The 22,297-nt window shown below is 36.4% G+C and overlaps 3 protein-coding genes across 7 annotated transcripts in view; all 3 read left to right on the top strand.

Moving 5' to 3' along the window:
- Window positions 1–81: 81 nt before the first annotated feature.
- Window positions 82–2,439, top strand: LOC135775492 (P2Y purinoceptor 1). Its single transcript, XM_065285742.1, has one exon. The coding sequence runs from the start codon at window positions 314–316 to the stop codon at window positions 1,274–1,276; it is 963 nt and encodes a 320-aa protein (XP_065141814.1). The 5' UTR covers window positions 82–313; the 3' UTR covers window positions 1,277–2,439.
- A 2,174-nt stretch (window positions 2,440–4,613) lies between these two features.
- On the top strand, window positions 4,614–14,952 carry pfkfb1 (6-phosphofructo-2-kinase/fructose-2,6-biphosphatase 1). 4 transcript variants are annotated; one of them, XM_065285715.1, is made up of 15 exons: window positions 4,651–4,784; window positions 6,038–6,133; window positions 9,429–9,554; window positions 9,730–9,826; window positions 10,790–10,856; window positions 10,964–11,038; window positions 11,781–11,837; window positions 11,940–12,061; window positions 12,186–12,393; window positions 12,524–12,670; window positions 12,751–12,855; window positions 13,236–13,365; window positions 13,452–13,514; window positions 13,675–13,739; window positions 13,818–14,952. In XM_065285715.1, exons 2-15 carry the CDS (start codon window positions 6,127–6,129, stop codon window positions 13,875–13,877), a joined length of 1,329 nt encoding a protein of 442 aa, XP_065141787.1. In that variant the 5' UTR covers window positions 4,651–4,784; window positions 6,038–6,126; the 3' UTR covers window positions 13,878–14,952. The 4 variants fall into 4 exon arrangements, with proteins under 4 accessions (XP_065141786.1, XP_065141787.1, XP_065141785.1 ...); XM_065285714.1 differs by lacking the exon at window positions 6,038–6,133 and having other exon boundaries at window positions 4,614–4,784; XM_065285713.1 differs by lacking the exons at window positions 4,651–4,784; window positions 6,038–6,133 and adding an exon at window positions 8,633–8,790.
- A 135-nt stretch (window positions 14,953–15,087) lies between these two features.
- Window positions 15,088–22,297, top strand: part of itih6 (inter-alpha-trypsin inhibitor heavy chain family member 6) — a 22,607-nt gene continuing 15,397 nt past the window's right edge. For both annotated transcript variants that reach the window (XM_065285699.2, XM_065285698.2), the window contains exons 1-3: window positions 15,088–15,641; window positions 17,040–17,075; window positions 20,105–20,259. In XM_065285699.2, coding sequence (XP_065141771.1) covers window positions 15,549–15,641; window positions 17,040–17,075; window positions 20,105–20,259 — 284 coding nt within the window. In that variant the 5' untranslated portion in view covers window positions 15,088–15,548. The remainder of the gene's footprint in view (window positions 15,642–17,039; window positions 17,076–20,104; window positions 20,260–22,297) is intronic.

The raw sequence follows: 22,297 nt of genomic DNA, 5'->3' as shown, positions 1-22,297 counted from the left end.
TAATAGATAGAAGTTAGTGGAAGTGTAAAGATGCGCTCGCTTATTGTTTTAGGTTTTTTGTTTTTTGAGGTTTGTGTTATAAAGAAAGGTCTTATGCAAAGGAATTAAAAAATTGGTCTAACATCAAAGCTTCTTTTGAATGTCAAGCACAGAAATGTCTCTTCTTCAGTGATAAAATGATTTTGTTCCGTTCCTAGTTACTAGTTTTACTTTACTTTCTGTTAGTCACTTCCTGTGTAGATTTTCACTCAAGAGAAAGTCTGATATCCACCCGACAAACGTCTTTTGTTGGTGGTGACCTACAGTATGAACAATGACAGTAAACTGCACATTCGTCAATTTTGCTTTTACGCACCAATTTTTACCCACAGTATATGTGATTGTTTTCATTCTTGGACTTCTTGGCAATGGTTTTGGACTGAAATCTGTGTATGATAACTGGCAAAGAATGGGTAATGTAAATATCTTTGTCCTCAACCTGTGTATGGCAGACATCCTGTACATCTTTACTTTGCCTTTTCTGGTGTGTTACTATGCATTGGACAGTCAGTGGATATTTGGAAGTGTTTTCTGCAAAATTGTAAGGTTCTGTTTCTGCATCAACCTATACGGCAGTATTGGCTTCCTCACATGCATCAGCGTTTACAGATATCTGGGCATCGTACACCCTTTAAGAGTCAAGGGCAGAATTACAGAGGGGCACTCTGTGATTATTTCTTCGCTGGTTTGGTTTTTAGTTTTTCTTCAATGTCTGCCTGATATGTTCTTTGAAAAAAACAGTCCGATCGCAAACCAATCCTGTTTTGACACAACTTCAGATCGCAACATTGAAGAATACCTGAAGTACAGCATCGGAAGGACGGTTTTTGGCTTTGGGATCCCTTTGTTAATCATGCTGTGCTGTTACGGACATGTGGCTTTTACTCTATTGACTAAGAAAGAAACTGATGTCATTTTAAAGCTGAGGTGTCTCAGACTGGTCGTGATCTTGACCTTGCTCTTCTCTATTTGTTTCATTCCCTATCACGTTTTCAGAAATTTCAACCTGGTTACTCGCATCTCTAAGTTTAAAGGCATGTGTCAGAAATGGTATTCTACTATTTACATCGCCAACCAGATTGGAAATGGACTGGCGTGCATGAACAGTGCAATCAACCCACTGGTTTATCTCTTTAACAATGATGAACTGCTAATGAAGTGTTTCATGAGGTGTGGAAGAGTTTACCAAACTCATGGTGTCTCCTCTGTGGTGATGGAGTCACCCATAGGACAATAACTGAGGGAGATGACAGCGTAACCAGGATATCTGTCTAACTTTTGAAGAATGGACTCTGTGTCATAACTTCAGTTTTTATATGATCATATGATCAGTAAATGAAAGAGATTTGAAACAGATTTGCATGAATTTGGTTGAATGTGTGATTACAGTGTTAATAATCGATCCATTCACTACGTGACACAATGTGCATCGTATGACAGGAAGTATGCTTGTAATAGTTTTCTTTGTGGTGCTCAGGGTTTTCACTTGTGTCAATGCAAGGTCATATTTGTGGTGTATCCTGTACATCTTACTTTCATGACAGAAATATGATAGGACACATAAAAAATTTACTTAGTACCTATGTCCTTTATTACATACTCCAACCACAAGAGTGTGCCATCTGAAAGCTTGGCAACATCATGGTTTTGTCAGAATAGCCTTTTATGTTTAATCCACAGAGACTGTATTTCCTAAAAGAAATATAAGAAAAGTTTTTGTCTATATTTCATACACCCTCCTCTGAAGTTCTTCTGTATTTTCTTTCACAACTTCTTGTGTCAGATTTGAAGTATGATCCAAGGAATAAAGTGCACTCCTAGTCAACCACAGCATATTTAAATCAATTTAAGTAATTTGATTGCACAAGGTTCGCAGAAGATAAAAGACAAAGAGTACAAGAAAGGAGAGAAAAGAGTACGCAAAAAGAAGACAACCACGACAAACTTAACACAGTAGAGAAGACATCATCAATAACGCAATGCGGATGATTAATTTAATTAGGCGACAAGAACGAACTTATAAAACATTAATGAGTTGATAAAAGAAATGGCAATGGCAATAACACATTTTTGTTTGAATACAAATTCACGGTTGAAGCAATCTAAATCTCCAGCACCATACGAGATGTTGTTGTACCCTGTGACATTTGTTGGTACAATTTTAAACTTGTTTTGTTTTGTTTATATGATATATGTGTGTATATACCTGATGTATATATTACCAAGAAAAGGTGTGATGAATTTATGTCCAAATAAGGAGAGGTCTTGAATATTTCTTTGTGTAATCAAGGGGTTCGAGACCAAAACCTCGTGGTGAAGACTGCTCGCTGTTATTTTTAAACTTTGTTTATTAAACCGAAGCCATTTGCATATGGTGATTCGTAAACTTCTTTTAAACAAGTCTCAGTGTGAATTTATTTAACTATAGACTATTAACTGAACCTGAAAACCCAGCTGAGTCTGGTGAGGGCATCCCTGCTGAAAAAACCAGCATCAAACCAGCATGGACCAGCATGGGAATTATGCTGGTCTATGCTGGTTTAGCTGGTTGTCACAGCATACCAGCACCAAAACACAACATATGCTGGTATGACCAGCATGGGATGCTGGTGCTAATGCTGGTTTAGCTGGTGCTAATGCTGGTTTGGTGGTGGTTTAGCTGGTGCTAATGCTGATGCTGGTTTGATGCTGGTTTAGCTGGTGTTCACTAGCAAACCAGCACCAAAACACAACATATGCTGGTTTTTCAGCAGGGGGGTGCGTTCTCCGGAAATCGTGGTGCTCGACCGCATATGTCATCGAGGTTCTCACATTTCAGTTAAAATACATTATAAAATTAAGATTTATTTCTTTTAAGACATACGATCATTGTAGTTTCATTCTTACCTTGAAATGTAACGGTTGCTTTTCTGAAATTGAACCCGAAATATTAAACCTTGATGACAGATGGGGTCCACCAACGCACCTGAAAACCTGTTCAGGATGTGTCCGGCGGAACTGGCATGAATGGCCAACCTATCCTGGGTTGGTACGTCTTGTGTGCCTCGCGTTACAGGAGTTTTATGTTTTGAGTCAAGTCTAGTTAAGTGTTGCATGTTTATTTTGTATTGTGCATTGTTAACGTTTTTTGTCTTTGCCCTTTGGGTCTTTGTTTTCCCTTCAGTTTTGTTTAATAAAAGTGTTTGTTGTTCAAGAGGTGTTTGACTCTGTGCTTGGCTTCTTTCCTCAAAATTCTCAATATGTAAGATTTTGCATTAAAATGTCCAAAAATCACCAGCACAACGTTATATATTTTATTTGTGTATTTGCATTGTTCCAAATGTTTTCAACAATGCTTGAATTTCGATAATTCACATTTTTAAAAACACTATAGGCCCAGGGTTGCTTTGTCAATGGCATCCCTGCTGAAAAAAACAATAAAACCGTTACAGAAAATTCTAATGGTTTCCATTAAAATACCAATAGGAACCATTAGCTTTTACCATTAAAACCACTACACTGTAGTGTGTTTTGGGCCTTATTCCATTAGAACCAATACATATTCCATTAGAACCAATACATAGAACCAATACATACCATTAGAGACCAACAAAAACCAATAAACTGTAGTGTGTTTTGGGCCATATTCCATTAGAACCAATACAATTCCCATTAATTTTCTGTAAGGGATTATGTTCAGTGGCCAGTTGAATAAACATAGCCACTAAGTTAACTAATCTGACAAACAAGCTATTAGTTATAACTGAACACTTATAAAGAAAAGAATGTGATGCTGTAAGACTAGCCTAAGCAGTTTATGCAACCGGCCGCACACATGTTATTTTTGGTTTCTGCTTTTGCTGCCATAAAAACCATAAGTGTGTTTGATGTTCATTTGGTGTTGCGCAGGCCGATCAGCGTGTGACATCAAAGTATCGCAAGAACAATTCTAAACAAGTACTGTGGCGTCACTCTCGTGATACTTTGACGTCACTTGCCAATCGACCTGTGCAGCACCGTATGCGGAAGTACTGCTTGTAGCGTTTCGCACGCGGTTCTGTCGTTGGGGTTGGTTGCTTTCATCAACCACACTGGTCACTGGTGGCTTACATCATAATGTTATAGTTATAAAACTATTTCAATACGTCATCCGTAAACTTGATTTATGAGTCCTTTCACGTCAATGTCCACATAGAAGGTATAAAGACTATTCACATCTACGCTTTTTACCGCTGCATCATCAAGCTACATAATTCTGAAGCATAATTCTGGCCCTGTTGGATATCTCCTGATTATAAAAATTTATTTGCTATAATAATTATTATTATCCTTTTGTTCTAATAACACGAACCAATTCAACTAATATCAGCTAAAAAATTGACATAAAATTGGCGTGTATCATTACACATAGACTTGATAGTGCATGGTTAGCAGACATTAAAAGTTAACGTTAAAAGCCAGTAACGTAACCTTTGCTGTTGTTGTGTGCAGTTTGTGCTTGGCGGGCAAGTGAACCCATGTTCTGGCAGACATTAAAGGACAAGGCCAGGCTGCACAGATCATGTGTCTGTGTCATCAGTACATGGGGGGAATTGGGAGGGGGACAAAACAGCTTCTCTGGTTCGGTTGCATAAAAATGAGCATCTAAAACACGTGCATTGGTCATAGACCTCTGGGAATAACAATTACGGAATAACAATTTTGTTCTCGAATGATGGATGGACTACAGAAGGACTTCCGCCGACGAACACGCTGTGACAGTGCAGGTGAGTTGAAAAGATGTTACAAGATTTAAGAGTAAAGATTTGTATACACAGTGAAAAGCTGGACGGTCCGAATATAACTGTGACTTACAAATCAATCATGTTGATGTAAAAGTACTACTTTAAATAAATCTAATGTTAGTAAAATACTTTGCGTCTTTCATAGAAGTAAATTCCACAGGACAATCTTACAGACACATCATTTGTTTATTTCTTTTTCTATGTAGCAAGAGCTGTTTGTGGTCAACATGTGGTCATAGTGTTGTGTGTGACATCAAGGAAGTTGCCCGGGGGGGGGGTGGGGAGGTGTCATATATCGGTGTTAAGGAAATTGCAATAGTTCTGAATAAGTGCACGCAAAAACCCTCTTTCTGCGCCTAAAGCTTAACAAAGCTGAATTTTTTTTACCACAGTTCACTGAAAAGAATTTGTAATGTGTAATATTTTCATATCCTAAAATAGTCTCATCCTACTTACTTCCCTACTGATGCAGTTGCCACATCGCCTTTCTCGTCTGCTCCTCAAAAACGTCACATTTTAGCTACATTTATCTAGATTTACGAGAAGCTTTAACCACACTGGTATCTAGTTTCACAAGACTAGCCTACATTATTTCCACAGTAAGAAATTATTGACCTGTAGATATAGGTTTTCCCCCCCCAACAACAGTACACATTGCATATGTATTGCATATCTAATCAAACCATAGTTACAATTTGTGACTTAGTTATTCCTAATGTTAACATTGTATGCGACTCTGTGTATTTTACTGGTGAAAGAGCATTGGTGGCTATGGTATAAGCCACATCTGAAGAACATCCTAACATACATACATGCATGCATGACACACCCAACATGTTTACATCCGGTTCATGCATTGTTTTTTGTTTGTTTTGTTTTTTAAGAAACATGTGCCTATTTCTCTCTTTAGCACTTACAGTAGATAGCTCCCTAATATAGATATAGCTCAGAACAAGTTTTTCAGCAAAAGAGGATGTTGCATTAATAGGGTATATTAGTGAAACCTTTTTACTTAGGAAAGCAGAGACCAGGCATGATACTTGTGGGTAAATGTCTTCACTTTTGCCTATCTTGATATGTACCACATCCTGAAAAGGCTGTGAACACAACCGATGCAAAAATCTGACAGCAGCAAAAATGTTACCACTTTTATTATTATGATAGCAATGTTAAAAGCTCTATAACACAATTTTTATGGATGCACTGATATTTCAGCCCATAATTGGTATTAGCAGATAAAAGCATTGGCCGATTGTTCCAAAACAACCGGTGATCAGAGCAAATATCCTGGAATCAAAATGATCAGGCAAATGCATCAGAACTCATGCTTCGTGAGTACAATTTCTTATGTGTACCCCTAATTTTGTGTCAAATAAGCTACGGTGTGAAGAATGCGGTTGCGTTGCTTCCCCTCCTTCTTTCCAACACGCTTTCGAAGCGGTATTCTGAAAAAAAAAATTCAACCGATTGGACCGATACATCAGTCATACAGTGCCACTGTATGATTATTGTGAAGTGTCATGTGACAAGCTTGATGATGCATTATAAAATAAAAGTTGCATAATTTTTAAATGCCATTAAGTTAAAAAAATCACTCACCGGACTCTGTGAGCAATTCTCCTAAGCAATTCTATTGGCTGGAAGAAAATTTAATTTTTTACTACTTGGTTCCTAATTAAAAATCCCATAAAATCGTTTTATAAAATATATGCCGTCTTAATTACAGAAATACGTAAATTATTGTCTAACAAAATGTGTACTTGTGCAGTTATTTTGCTAACACAAGCTAACAACTTAGCTGACTAGCTTGTTATACCTGCCTGCTAACATAAACACTAGTGTAAGCCAACAAGTTACTCAACAGCTAATCAATAAAATCCTTACCGCAAGTGTGTGCTGTCTCTTATCAAACTACTAGTGATGCAACGATGTATCGGACGATTTTTTATGAATTTGAAACCATCGGCATAGCACGAGAAAGGCAGATTGTTTCGGCCTTTCATTACCGATTGTTTATTAATTAACTGCGTGAAGGCAATAAATTGCATGTCTGTTGCATAATCCAGCATTTAAAAAAAGTATCAAAATAGTTAAATACTTCCCAAAATAAAATTTGTACAAATTATAGCTTGTCAAATGTGCAATGGGGAAAAAATAGTAAATCACGTAGGTAATCGCGTGAGATGACTTAATCACGTGAACCATTTGTGGTCAGAGTATTTCGGAAAATGTCTGCGATCTGTGCTTTTTTTTAAAAATCTCGGAAAATCTTTTTATGTTGGTCAGTTGAATGTTAAATAGACCCAATCCATGTTCAGTAAAAATAATTTGATGCAGATATAAACTTGCTAATAGGTCAGCTGTATAGTATTATAGTGATGCACCGATGTATCGGCCGCCGATATTTTTCGGCCGATTTTTGATGAATTTGAAACCATTGGCATATCGGCAATAGCACGAGAAAGGTGAATATCAAAAACGACCTTTGAAGGTTGTCATGCTTTCTTATTATATTTGTTTTAGCTTAATTTGTGCCTCTCTTATTATGTTGGTCAGTTGAATGTTAATCAGATCCAATCCATGTTCAGTAAAAATAATTTGATGCAGAAATAAACTAGCTAATAGACCAACTGTATAGTATTGTATACAAGTGTTTAATATCGGTTATCTATTTTAATTTCAATATCAATTTAATATCAAGTTGTCTATTTAAATCTGTATCGGCCCAAAAAAATCCTGTCGGTGCATCCCTATTTATATATACAGGGTTTCCTGCAGAAAATTTGTTAGTTAAGGTGGTAGGGTTGTGCAGGTGGGCGGGCCGGGGGCGTGGCAATCAAAGGGGCGGGGCGTACGCGTCATGATGAAAATATTTTTATTTGAAACACTCAAATAAAACTCAATTTTAAAGAAACTATGACAGAAAATGAACACAAACTAGATTATTAATGAATTAAATGTTTTATCAACAGGCTAGTTATCCTCCAGACATTGACGGACCATGTCTTTCTCTCATTTCGGCCATGTGGCGCGAGCCCGCTCGCAGTGTGAAGCGCGTCCACGCTATTCTCTGAGATGCACTTGATGGCCTTTTGTGCAGCAATTTTTTTTTTTTGATTTTTTTTTAAGGTGGTAGGGTATCCCAGCTTAGGTGGGCCGCCCGAACTGAAAAGTGCTGCGGGAAACCCTGATATAGTGTTTAATATCGGCACCAGTAGTTATCTGCTTAAATCAGTATTGGCCAAAAAAAAATTATATTGGTGCATCCCTACAAAATACCCTAACCTAAAGGGCTTTAGGCATCTGACATAATGAAAGACTACCAGAAGGGGGACTGAAGTTCTGTTTCAAATGACATACTGTACACTATGTACTCTCCGCTCTAGTGTATTTATGTACTTTCTCTAGTGTATTTATTTTAAAAGGGTAGTAACATCTAGAATTGAACAGTTACCCTGCATTCGAAATCGCATACTATGACAGTACTGAACAAAAGTACTTTCTATATATTTGGCCATACTACTCGCCTCACTGCCTAGTATGGAGGTAGGCAATTGAAATTAAAAAATATCAGCATTTTGATTTGTGAATTATTGGCTGTTTTAAAAATAGCGCCTTATATTAATTTTATGAGGACTTCAAATGATCTTTACATTCATATCTCAACATACAATCTTGATGAATAATATACAATGACTCAGAGTTTATAGAGGGTTCATAACAATGTTCAATGCCATACTGGTGAAAAGGACTGTGTCTGTACTTTAATGACACTCTCCACCACACCAACTGTGTCTTGCCTCCCACCTAACTCTCTCTCAGAGACCTAAGCAGGAACAGGGTTGATGGGAACCCAGCCATTTGTTATTAGCTTTCACCAAGAAAGAGCTTATCGATATGTCCTCTGAGCAGAAGCAGCTTACCCAGACACCCCAGCTAAAGGTATTGGTGCCATGGATGAAGACATCCCCAGGCCAAAGAAGAGGCTGTGAGTGAAGGGAAATCTTGAATCACCTGGCTTTTCCTCTTCTTGCCTTTTCTCTTTTGCTAAACTGCTTTGAATTTTTCCTACTCTGCAATTGTTTGTGAATCAAAAGAATGTAAATGTCTTGTTGATGATCAACCTGGCGTTGTGAACTTTGGCCCTGTTTGCATTCTTAATCTTAATAATGTCAGATCTGAAAGTAACGCCAGGCTGCAGTTTGTGTTTTATTTTAGGACAGCTGTGGGAATGAAAAGGACAATGAAATGCTTGACTTTTAAAATCATGTGATATCTTGGTTGCTGTGAGATGTTCTTTCAGTAGTTTTCATGGCCCTGGTCTCTCACTGCTATCTGAATCAGTTGTGCAATCCTCTTTTCTGTTTCCAAAAGAAAATAATATAGATTACAGTCTTTTGTACATAGAATTTGAGATCTGTCAATGTTGCTATCTATTTTTTTTTCTTTTCGTTTTTGCTCGTTTTATACATGTTATCTTTTCTTCTAGATGAAAGTTTAATATGCTGAGCTGTCTGTCTGATCATGATAATTTTATATTGACATCTAAATAATACACATCTCTAACCCTAAAAATGATCATATCATACTCAAAATTGACTTTCAGTGTCATCATTTGGTCCACAGCTTCACGACCCCAGTTTACAAACTGTCCTACGATAATTGTGATGGTTGGACTGCCAGCAAGGGGAAAAACGTATATCTCCAAAAAGTTAACCCGTTACTTCAACTGGATTGGCGTACAAACTCAAGGTGTGTGTATTCATCCTAATCATATGCATGCTGATCATTTGGAGGTAATCAGAAGCTCAAAAATGTGATTTTTATTTTATTTTATATACTAGCACTGACTGTATATTTGAAGAATAATTCATTCATGTTTTTTTTAAATTTTTGGCTAACAAATTAATTTTGTTCTTTCCCCTAGTCTTTAATGTGGGTCAGTATCGAAGAGAGGCAGTACAGACATACAAGAACTATGAATTTTTCCGTCCGGACAATGAAGAGGCCATGAAAATCCGAAGGTAAAACTTAAATTTTACTAACTTAAAAATGCTCTGCATTTTAAAGTTGGTGTTTAAGGGATAGTTCACCCAAAAATGAAAATAATGTCATTAATGACTTGTTTAATATGTTTTATATTTAGTCCAAGATCTTGTTGACCCTTCATTGAAAATCTATATACGGTATACTGTCCATGTCCAGAAAAGTAATAAAAAAAATCATGAAAGTAGTCCATGTGACATCAGTGGGTCAGTTAGAATGTGTTGAAGCATCGAAAATACATTTTGGTCCAAAAAGAACAAAAATTATGACTTTATTCAGCATTGTCTTCTCTTCTGCGTCTGTTGTGAAGCGCATGCACGAGACTAAAGTAAGGTGTCTGCAGTGATGCGGATGACGTACGATGCGGCTGACGTGTTATCTGGTGCGCCCCAGCTGGGTTTTTTTTGTGCGCCCGGGCTTCGTTTACAATCTGAGGGAGACGCACGCTGTAAGTTTGAAAAAAAACCTTCGGAAACATGTCTGAGGATAACACGTCATCTGTGTCACTGCAATCACGTGACTTTAGGCTTGCGCATGCGCTTCACAACAGGCACGGAAAAGAAGACAATAATGAATAAAGTCGTAATTTTTGGACCAAAATGTATTTTTGATGCTTCAACACATTCTAACTGACCCACTGATGTCACATGGACTACTTTGATGATGTTTTATTACTTTTCTGGACATGGACAGTATACCGTATATAGATTTTCAATAAAGGGTCAACAAGCCTTCAGACTAAATATAAAACATCTTAAACTATGTTCTGAAGATGAACGGAAGTCTTACGAGTTTGGAACAACAAGAGGGTGAGTCATTAATGACATTATTTTCATTTTTGGGTGAACTATCCCTTTAAGTGATAGTGTTCTTTATCACTAAAAATAAATAAAATGGTATATTTTTAATTTATGCATATCTGTGTATGTCCATGTGTTCAGGGCTTGTGCCTCAAATGCCCTCAAGGACGTTGCCAATTACTTCACTAAAGAGCAGGGACAAGTAGCAGTGAGTGAATTTGTATTATTATCATTTAAACTTGTTAATTCGGGACTGTCTGCAGTGTTATCCAATTATTAAGGGGCAAATCAATCTGTGACAAATATTGTTCACAGGTTTTTGATGCCACAAACACCACAAGAGAGAGAAGAGGGGTCATCATCAGTTTTGCCAAGGAGAGGGGCTACAAGGCAGGTGCAGAGTTTTGCTAAATTATCCCCTTTGATATGTGCATAAAAGTCTGGATTGCATCTTTGTCACATTACATACACAAAGCCAAATATGGACAGATTAACATTTTCCATGCACAATTGGCATCTAAGTGCAGAATGTAAAGAAATGGGCAATCAAACTGTTTATACTGAACAAGCTTTTTTCTAAACCCCAGATGATGGAGTCCAGACATTAGAAAAAAATGATGTTTTTTATGTCTATGTTTTCTGTTTAAGATGAGGGAAATATACATGAGTTGTGGAATTGAAATAAAGGGACAAACGTTTTTGGGAGACAACATAATTTGTAGGATTTCTGTGAATTAAAATGCACAAACCAGAAGCAATAATACAAGACAAATGAAGAAGGGATGACTCTTTAAAGAACAAATAATATTTATTTAAATGTGTGTGTGTGTGTGTGTGTGTGCATTTTTGGGGAAGAAACAATGTTATGGATGTGACATTTCTCTGTTAGGCACGTGACAATTCAGAAATTTGCACTTACTTAACTATCGAAAATAAAACTTTATCAGAGACTTTGCATGGATATTTAAACAACCAAATATTGACATTTGAGAAATCAGTGTGGTTAAAAACCTTAGGTAAAAACTTTTTTATGCAAAGGTTGACATTTGCATAGAATTGCCCATCCTCAAAATGTGCCGTTAGCACATTTAATTGTTTTTCATTAACTAGGTTTAACAAATGTTTTGTCCAGGTGTTTTTCATTGAATCCATTTGTGATGACCCAGAAATCATTGAGGAAAATATAATGGTAAGATTAAACAACTGTCCAATCCAGATTTTTTATCTTTTTGAGAGCAACATCATAGGTCGAGATACTGTATTAAATTGTCCTTTTAATGTTTTTTTACAGCAAGTAAAGTTAAACAGTCCAGATTACGAAGATTACGACAAAGAGGAAGCGCTGGTGGACTTTCTGAAGCGTATTGACTGTTTCAGAATCTCCTATGTGCCCATGGACGAGGAGAAAGACAAGTACACTGCTGCACATTTTTTAAATACAATGAACTACTGTTATATACAGTTTTACATACAAAACATTTTATGTTTATTTACCTTCAATGCATGCTCAACTCTTCCTTTGTGATCTGTTTCATAGACACCTCTCTTTCATAAAGATCTTTAATGTGGGCTCACGGTATCTTGTGAACCGGGTGCAGGACCACATACAGAGTCGAATTGTGTATTACCTCATGAACATCCACATCACTCCTCGATCCATCTATCTGAGCCGTCATGGAGAGAGTGAGCTCAACCTGCTCGGAAGAATTGGTGGAGACTCAGGCCTTACTTCACAAGGCCAGAAGGTGATTTTTTTTTTAAACATATAATAAACCAATAATACACAGTGCTATCATAAATCATAAATAAATAATGCAGTGTTTTTGGATTTGGATAATCAGATATTAAACGTATTGAGTCCTTTTTATCGTTTAGTACGCTAGTGCCCTGTCGGAGTTCATCAGGGGTCAAGCCATCAAGGACCTGAAGGTGTGGACCAGTCACATGAAAAGGACTATACAGACAGCAGAGACACTGGGTGTCCCTTATGAACAGTGGAAGGCCTTAAATGAAATAGATGCAGTAAGTGTTTCATGTATTATTGTTTTATAAATTAAAATGCAAGTGCATCGGAGGTGAATTGTTATTTTTGCCCCTTTAAGGGTGTATGTGAGGAGTTGACCTATGAAGAGATTCAGTTGAATTTTCCGGAGGAGTTTGCACTAAGAGACCAGGATAAATACCGTTACCGATATCCAAAGGGCGAAGTGAGTCCACAGCAGCATCTACACTGTAAAAACTATTTCAATATATCCAACGTACAGTGCTGTTTAAGTCACACATACTAAAATGACTACATAAAAAACCTAGCCTGAATGTGATCAGTGTTGCTTGATCCCAGCATGCACAGCAGGATTAAGAAAGTTGTTTATTGCATTTATGCATTTGTTGTTATAGGATTATTGCTTTGCTTTTACATGGCTTATGCCTTTGTTGCTAAGAGCTATCATTTTATATGATTTATAAGTTTGTTGATTACTACTAGTTTGACTCTATGAAACTGTTGCGCATAAAATCAGTATCTTTGTTTTGCAAGATGTTTCGCTTATTCATATCATGACTTAAAGTCTGAAAATGTATTCTGCAGTCATATGAAGACCTGGTGCACCGTCTGGAGCCAGTCATAATGGAGCTTGAAAGACAGGAGAACGTTCTGGTCATCTGCCACCAGGCAGTCATGCGATGTCTACTGGCCTACTTTCTAGATAAAAGTGCAGGTCAAAAACAAAAGCAGCCAGACACCGCTTTAGACTCACTGACTACACACGCCAGTCAATGTTTTATGTCCAATCTCTCTCCACAGATGATCTTCCATATCTGAAATGTCCGCTGCACACTGTTCTCAAACTCACTCCATTAGCGTATGGTGAGGCTCTACAGCTACACTGAAAAAAAATTACTAACAAGTTCTTTTAAAAAGAAAATTTTTTTTATGGGGTAAATAAGAAAAAATACTGATTAGAAAATAATTTTTGCATGAAATGGTTTTATACTGTACATACATTTTGTTTTTTATGTCTTTGCAGGATGCAAAGTGGAGTCGTTCTATTTGAACATCAAAGCAGTGAACACGCACAGAGATAAACCACCTGTAAGTTTGAGACATCCAGCAACTTTTTTCTTTTAATACTGATAGATGTCTAAATGGGATTTACTTTTTACATTGTAGGATGTGAATGTCACAAGAAACCCTGAAGATGCTCTCAAGACTGTCCCTGAACATCTGTAACCTGAATGGAAGAACGTATGCAGTAAAGCCATTCAATGCAGAAACATTTTTGGCCGAATGAAACAAAATATATCAGATTAAGTTACATTAGTAGGTAGAAGGAACCATTTTAAAAGACTTATGAATGTATATCTATCCGAATTCATCAAGATGTATAAACTTAGTGGGGTCCAAAAAGTCAGATTTTTTTCCTTCAATTAAACAATGAAAATAAAAATATTTAAGATAATGTAAGACATTAATCAAGTGCAAGCCAATTATATGATATAATGCCTATGAGCACCTTATCAGAAGTTGGAGCATTTTGAAAACACTAATATTTTAAAGAATTTAAATGCAAAAAAGCAGATCTTTAGACCCCACTAAAGTTATTTTTGGTTGTTTGCTGCTAAACCTTTTAAAATCTGTTGATGTTTTAAATGGGAAATATCATGAAAAGCTTTTGAAAAGCTTTTTCATGTTTAAGTGCTTTTATTGGGTCCACAGTGCTTCTATCAACCTAGAAAATGTGAATAAGAACAACCCGGTAACTTAGTTTTGGTAAAACATTCTCTGCAAGCATGAGAAATAATAGGTCATTGAAATTTGGCTCCCCTTGTGATGTCAGAAGAGGATAATACTTTCCCCTTAATCTGCATTATCCAACCATAGCACTGTCATTTAATGCAGAGATCAGCTCTTTTGCATTTAAGGGGACACACCCAAAGACTGTATATTTTGCTCACACCTACAAAGTGCCAGTTTTTACATGCTATAATAAATAATCTATATGGTGTTTTGAGCTAAAGGTTCACATAGGTACTCTGGGGACACCAAAGATTTATTTGACATCTTAAAAAAGTCTTGTGAAATGTCCCCTTTCAATTGAAATGGATATTGCACAGAAAAAGTAAGAATTTTATCAACATTTGTTTTAAGGAAATTTTATATTGTGTAAAAACTATGATTTTGAGTTCTAGGGTCAATTTGATGATGTCGTCAGAATGGTATTCAGGAGCTTATTCAGTTAGTGACTAGTACCATGGACAGCAACCAAACTAATAAATAAATATAAGAGACTCAATCCTAAAAATAACCCTCAATGCTAAATCTCAAAGAATTTGTCTTTATAATTTATATTTGCTAAAATGTGTAAATAAACATGTTTCCAAACACCCAAAATATGTTATATTTATTTAGTTTTAGGCACTTTAAAGCACTGATTTAAGTCCACGTATCTTATTCATTTTATATGCGCAAACAAACAACAGAAAAATAATGAAATTGCTGTAAGTGTAAAGTAATTGGCATGTTCTCAAAAACCTATCCAGACATTTTAGACATTCATGGGTTAATATTTTGTGGTCCTTCCTGGCCCCCAAAACCGTGGCGAGACTCTGTGACATTTTCAGCATGTACACGTGAAAAGAGCCTTGAACTTGAGAAAGCAACAAAAGCCTCCGGTGAAAAGTCATTCAGGTGTTTTCAGCGGTTTAAATGAGCTTCAGTTTTTCTCATGGCATTATTTGGCTTTCAGTATCAATCTTAGGATCTTTTTGGGAGGGAGGGGGCATTACTACTCCTTTTATAAACAACATTGTGCCGTAAAATATGGTTAGTGGAAAACCTTACGCACTCGTCTAAGGAGTTAAACGGAATCCAGTAACGTTATTTAAAACCAGCACCGGCAGAATGGATTTAAGTGTATATGCAGTTGTAATAGTATTGACAATTGTTGATTTGGGATGTGCAGGGCTGCCCGACGTGCAGACAGCCCATCTTCAGGTAAGTAATATTTGCTAACATCATCATTGTTAACCAATTATAATGATATTGTGTGGTTATTTTGTGATTGTCACAGTCTGTTTGTGATCAATTAATGTTAAATGAAGTACTTGTTAAGGTGCGCGCAAAATTCGCCTCATGCAATTACGCGCGAAACTCTCAAAACGTGCGCATTTTTATACTCCAGATCATGCACGAGCCTTTTCGCTTTAGAACTGTCGTCTCATTTACTTAAATAGATGTTTATATTGCATTTAACTGAATTGCTAATATAGCCTACTTATGTAAATCACATAATCTGTCATGGAAACAAATGTGCTCTATAATAAACGAGTAGTAAACTACACTGCAGAATACCTTAGTATTTCCTAAAATAAGCTCAAGTAAAATTCTTAGATAGACTAGTTATCCTAAATCTTAGGTTTTTAAACCATAGTAAATATTAAAGTATAGCAAATGGTATAGCCTACTATTATACTGTTATATTTATATATACTATATATATTTATACTGTAGTATTACTAAGTGTAGCATTACTACTGTATAATATACTACAGGAAATTACAATTTACTCCAGTAAATACTAAAGTACAAAAGTTTTTTTGTGGGTGTTTTTTTGGTTTGACATTAAAATCTAAAAATACATTTTCTCTCAGCATTCAAATTATGAAAGAAACCTTTTTTTTACATGTTAGTTTGAATAAGGGAGAAAAAGGAAAATGAGAGCAGTTACCCTATAAGGGCTACTGGAAAAGTCATGTTGAGAGTCATGTAAAAACATATCCAGAATGTGCTTGAATTTACAGACCATTCTGTCATGATTATTTTGCAACTAATTATTTGTGTCCCAAAAGTATGGTCAAAGCTTTTTATTATAACGGTGTACTGGAAGGTAATAACAGACAGGCACAGTTTCCTTCCCCTGTTATTTACTGTACTGGAGATGTGGTAATGTATTGATACAGCAATGAACTGTGTTAAAGTTAACATCATAAATCCTAAAGGGGCTCTTTACAGTAGCCTACTGACATATATTTCCATTTCCACCCCTTTTATGAATGGCTTTGATTCAGTCAGTGTATTTTAATGTAAGATCAAGACCAAACCACTGGCATCTGTAAATGAGTAATTTAAACTATTTCTACTATTTCCTTAATCATTGGTCCTCAAAGGTAGATTTGTTGGTGGTAACTGAATAGTTATTCAGATTAAGCAATCTCCATAGATTTTTTTGTCTACAAAATGCTTAGTTGGAATTTATTCTTCCTACAGAAGAATAGGATTTACGTCTCATGAAGTAAGAATGTGTGAAAAAATGAGAATATTTTGCATTCTGGCCAAGAGATCTCTTGAAAACTGCAGTGGGTTTTTATTTAGATGTTATTTTGTCTTTTTCAGAGACTAAGGCGTCAGACCACAACAGTAAAACCAGCTGTAAGTATGACCGTAAAGTCAAGAATTGTACTTTATATTGAATTGTAATCATTGAGATAACTGCCACCACTGGTACACTGTCAAAACAAGGTCAAAATATGTACCCCTACTGTCACTGGGGTGGTACCCTTTTCAAGAACAACAGCACCTAAATATAAGTACCTCAGAGGTACAGATTGGTACCAAAGATAGCTTATTAGTACCTTAGAGATACATATTAGTATCTCAAATGTATAAATATTGGTACCAAATATATACAAATCTGTACTTAATTGTACATATCAGGACCTTTTTACATAGTACTGCCCCAGTGACAGATGGGGTACATATTTTGACATTTTTTTTCTAACTTTGTATTTTACATTACTGCTGTTTTATTCTGAGGTTTCATGAACCACAAAGAAATCTTATAGATTTAAAATTAATCTTTACGTCTTGACAGTATGCTGAGTTGACAAACATATGTGTGATATTTAAATGTCTTAAGAATAAGTTGTGTATTCCTATTGGGCACAGACAATGTTTGCATGAATTATGAGCAGCAATAAAAAGTGTGTATTAGTACATGTTATAGCAAGGGTCTGTTGAATGCTGTATTCTGATTGGCTGAGAAATGTTCTGTGGGTATGCATTAATTTTTGATAACCGCACACCTAACTTGTCAAATGTCTTAAAAATAGGCACCAGAGCAATGTTTGTGGTAACCGTGGTATAAGAGGAATAATTGACTCCGGTCCCTTGAATTATTTGAAGATAATGCACACCCGCGGTGTAACGGCACTCCGCTTTGCGTCGTGCCGCATTGCACCTTGGGTGTGCATTATTTTCTTATAATTCAATGGCCCGTCATCAATTATTCCTTACTTAATGAAATGCAAAAGGTACAAACCCCAAAGTAAAAAATGACGCGAGTTATCGTCTCCAACGTAAATCTCTTTTCTTGGACTACAACAAACGGATTGTAGGCAACAGTTTACTTCCTGGGCCTGTTGACGTGGACAAGGCCGACATTATTTTGATATATATATATGAAAGTGGGGGGATTACATTATGAAATAAATGTTTTTCATATAAAATGTATTATATATATGCACTGTATATATGTATTGCAGTGTACATTATATAAAGATAATGCATATTCACTTAACTTTTTCTTATGCAATAATGGTTTAAATGTAAAAATTTTTGCCAAACTAGGTAAATGCCTATAAAGAACTTGACTTTTAAAGCAGAGCCGATCCGCCCTATATGCAGGCTATGCAAGTTGCATAGGGCCCCTTGTTCCTAACTTCATGCAGCGCTGCACAGGCCAGCTGGCAAATGGGATTTTGCCGTGGGAGCCATACGAAATTATAACAAGCAGTCTGATCTAACGATACTTTAATTCAGTTGTCAGTCCATCTATGCAGCTCCGCATGCGGTTGACGCGCCTATCAACATGCGTCTTTTTTCGGATATTAAATCTATCCGCCCGGAGCAGGAAAGACAAGTGCCATGAAGGTGGAGTAAAAATATTAAAAACACAAAAGTCCTATTTAGTCTTGAATAACCATGCAATGGATTTATAACAAACACTGCAGTCCAAATCCCTACACTGTCGAAATAAAGGTACAAAACTGTACCTTTTCTGTCACTGGGGCTGTACCCTAAGTTTCCGGTTGGTACCTTTACATGAATTCAAAACAGAATACAATTTCGGTTAGATTACCGTACCTTTAGGACCTACATTGTTAGAAAAAAGTCAAAATATGTACCCTAGCTGTCAGTGGGGCAGCACCCTTTAAAAAGGTAATTGTATGGACCATTAGGTACAGATATTTAAATATTTAGTACCAATATGAGCCTTTGAGATACTAATATGTATTTTTGAGGTACTAATAAGCTCTCTTTGGTCCCAGTATGAACCTCTGAGGTACTAAAATGAAATCCTTAGGTGCAAAGCTGTACTTTTTGAAAGGGTACAGCCCCAATGACAGAAAAGGTAGAGTTTTGTACCTTTATTTCTGACAGTGTAGATTCAGTTTTAGTCCAGTGTGTTTTGTTAGAAATGCTTGTACACATTAATAATCAAAATTTTTCATACGTGTTAGAAAAAATAAACACATTTATTCATGCAAGATGTTGTGTGACTCCTGTTAGCATTTTAAAACAATGCACATTAGGTCAAATGTTTGCATATTTATAGAATGATTTATGTATTTTTGTGTGTTTATCTGTGGAGTCTGATCATGCCTTAGTTTTTAAACAAATTGGAAAATCTGTTGAGTTATTTGTTATAGTTTATCTGACAGCTATTTTGGTTTTATTTTATTCATAATTTTAAATTTCCCTGATAATCTACATCTCTTAAAAAAATAATATATTTGGCAGTAGACCTTGTTTTCTAAGTACTTATGTAACAGATTAAAGGTGCTCTAAGTGAATCTGTGTGACATCACTTCTTGTTTGACGTTCAAAGTGTTGTCAAACAAAATGGAGCGTTGCTAACTCCTCCCCCTCCCTTCCGTGCTTTCTGAACGAGTCATGAACGCGCCCAATCCCTACTCCCAAATCCTTCTTGTCGTTTATTGGCTGGAACACTTTGTTATGTTTCGTGGTGGTAGGTTTGAGCACTTTGTTTTTGTCGCAGTTTGCGAAGCCTGGGCTGTCTACAGAGACTGTGTTTTTTACAGTGTGTTCAGAGGACAGGCAGCTAGCAGATAGTCAGGAGATGTTTACTGTATGAAACAAAAAATGTTTTATGGCCTAAAATGCGTGAAAATGTACAGCTATAAGATAATACGTGTTTTAGTTAACATTTTGTTTATAGCTACATTTAAGCAGAGACAGTGAATGTATTTATTTTTTGAACGCGATGACAGGGCCCCCTCAAAAAGTTGCTTAGGGCCCCCAGAAGGCCAGGATCAGCTCTGTTTTAAAGTATCTTAAAAAGTATAAATTGAATTGAAAATAGTTTCTTCTTTGTTATCTGTACTATGTGACTTCAAATGAATGTGTTTTTGCCATTTTGGTGTTTGTTATGTCTCTAGCTAAAGGTGACAGATTACCATGTGCGGTGTTCTGTAGTATCTCGCTATGCTTTAACCACAGTGGAGAGCACAGTGTGGAATCAGCTTCACATCCCTAAAGAAGCGGCCTTTGAGGTGGATCTGTCTCCAGCTGCATTTATCTCCAACTTTACCATGTGAGTAAAAGGTCACACCACATTTCTGGACCTTTTTAGGGTTGTAATTGTGGCTTCATTTATGTGGAAAGTTGATGGTGGAAAGTGGTTGATGGTCAAATAGGAAAAATAGTTTTAATGCTAAATACAGAAATAATGAACAAAAAATAACTCTCACCGATTAATTACATAAAAAGACATATAAATTTGTCAAATATAAATATTTCCAATGCAATTGTGTGAGAGACCTTGTAAAGAAATTAAACATTATAGTAAAAGAAACATTTCTGTAAACCGAATGCTATATATAAGGCTCCAAAGCAATGTAATAAAGTACACAGGAGCTGAAATGGGAAGCAGACGCAAGTCAAAAGTAAAGAAGGTTTAGGGCTGATGAATAGCCAGCTTTGTCAAGAAAATTCAGAGACCTAATAGAGAAAATGAGGGGGACTGGCTCTGTTCACTCTCGCTTTTACCCAGCAGTTTACCAAGGAACGTCGCCAAGGTACACAGTCACATATTTACGGGTGCAAAAACACACATGCATGTAGAATGCTCACATATATCCATCGACTATCCAGGGCTTAACACTTCAACAGGAATTCTGGATATATACACTTGCTCAGAGAAACACAACATTTTAAACCGAGCTATTTGCAGGAAAGTTTTATTAAAAAATGATTTGCTGTGCATTCAAGGTATGAAGTTTATGATTACTCCAATTCCCGTTGGTTTCAAGCTATGTGAACTCTTGTGTGTACACATACGCAGATTTGAAATAGCTCCTACAAAAATGCGTGTTTTTTTTCCATTTTTTATTAGACTGTGACTGGGAGCTCTGTGTGTTCACTGTGTCACATGCACAGCTATCCCAGACATCTCACTGCCACACATATGTGCAGGCGCCTTATTTTCCACTGTGACTTAAACCGTCCATTTACTCGCTCCTTCACAAACAAGGTCTTTTTCAAGACTTGTCAAAACAAGATTTTTATTTAAATATATTTGCTTAAAGGGGGCAGACCTTATTTTAGCATTTCTTTCCCTGACCATCATCCAAAGACACAAGGAGTGTATGCATAGCCCAGTGTGGTTGAACTCTTAAGTGTTTATACAGGTCAAACGCTCCAATGCTAAGAGATGAGGGAATCGCAAGAGTTTCCCAGTAATCCTGTTGTCTAAAGGAAATTAACTTTTCTGCTGAGCTCTTTTTCAATGTCACTGCTTGTTTGTGTATAAACAAGTGTCAAACGGCGGGGAAGGCTTTTATACCCAAATATAGTGTGTTGTTTCCCATTAACCATTGCCATATAAAAATGTTTAAAGTAGACTATGTGAACCGAAATATGTGAGCCTACCTGTAAAAACCCTGCAAAAGTCATTTTTTGTGATTTACGCTCATCCAATTTAAAGAACATACTCTACAAAATATATCTTTGATATCTTTAATATTGACTGAGTAAGATTGAAATCAATGTAAAATCAAATAATTCAAATCAAACTTTAACCCCTTAAAGGGATAGTTCAACCAAAAATGAAAATAATGTAATTAATGACTCACCCTCATGTCGTTCCAAACTCGTAAGACCTCCGTTCATCTTTAGAAACACAATTTAAGATGTTTTATAATTAGTCCGAGAGCTTGCTGACCCTTCATTGAAAATCTACATACGATATACTGTGCATGTTCAAGTTATAAAAACATCATCAAAGTAGTCCATGTGACATCAGTGGGTCAGTTAGAATGTGTTGAAGCATCGAAAATACATTTTGGTCCAAAAATAATCGAAAATTACGACTTTATTTAGCATTGTCTTCTCTTCCACCTCTGTTGTGAAGCGCATGTTAGAGACTAAAGTCATTTGACTGCAGTGATGCGGATGACGTGTTATCTGGTGCGCCCCAGCTGTGTTTACAGTCTAAGGGACTTTGCAAACATGTCTGACGATAACACGTCATCCACGTCACTGCAGTCACATGACTTTAGTCTCGCGCATGCGCTTCACAACAGAGGTGGAAGAGAAGACAATGCTGAATAAAGTCATAATTTTCAATGCTT

The sequence above is a fragment of the Paramisgurnus dabryanus genome, chromosome 21 (genome assembly GCF_030506205.2).
Source record: "Paramisgurnus dabryanus chromosome 21, PD_genome_1.1, whole genome shotgun sequence".
Taxonomy (NCBI): domain Eukaryota; kingdom Metazoa; phylum Chordata; class Actinopteri; order Cypriniformes; family Cobitidae; genus Paramisgurnus; species Paramisgurnus dabryanus.
This window is presented reverse-complemented; position numbering and strand designations above follow the sequence as displayed.

Bases quoted from the DNA above. Each gene is read 5' to 3' on its own strand.
- pfkfb1 (XM_065285713.1), top strand. From the start codon at position 8,700: ATGTCCTCTGAGCAGAAGCAGCTTACCCAGACACCCCAGCTAAAGGTA. The intron at 9,555-9,729 runs GTGTGTGTATTC...TCTTTCCCCTAG, and splicing joins GATTGGCGTACAAACTCAAG to TCTTTAATGTGGGTCAGTAT. The intron at 11,838-11,939 runs GTAAGATTAAAC...GTTTTTTTACAG, and splicing joins TCATTGAGGAAAATATAATG to CAAGTAAAGTTAAACAGTCC.
- LOC135775492 (XM_065285742.1), top strand. From the start codon at position 314: ATGACAGTAAACTGCACATTCGTCAATTTTGCTTTTACGCACCAATTT.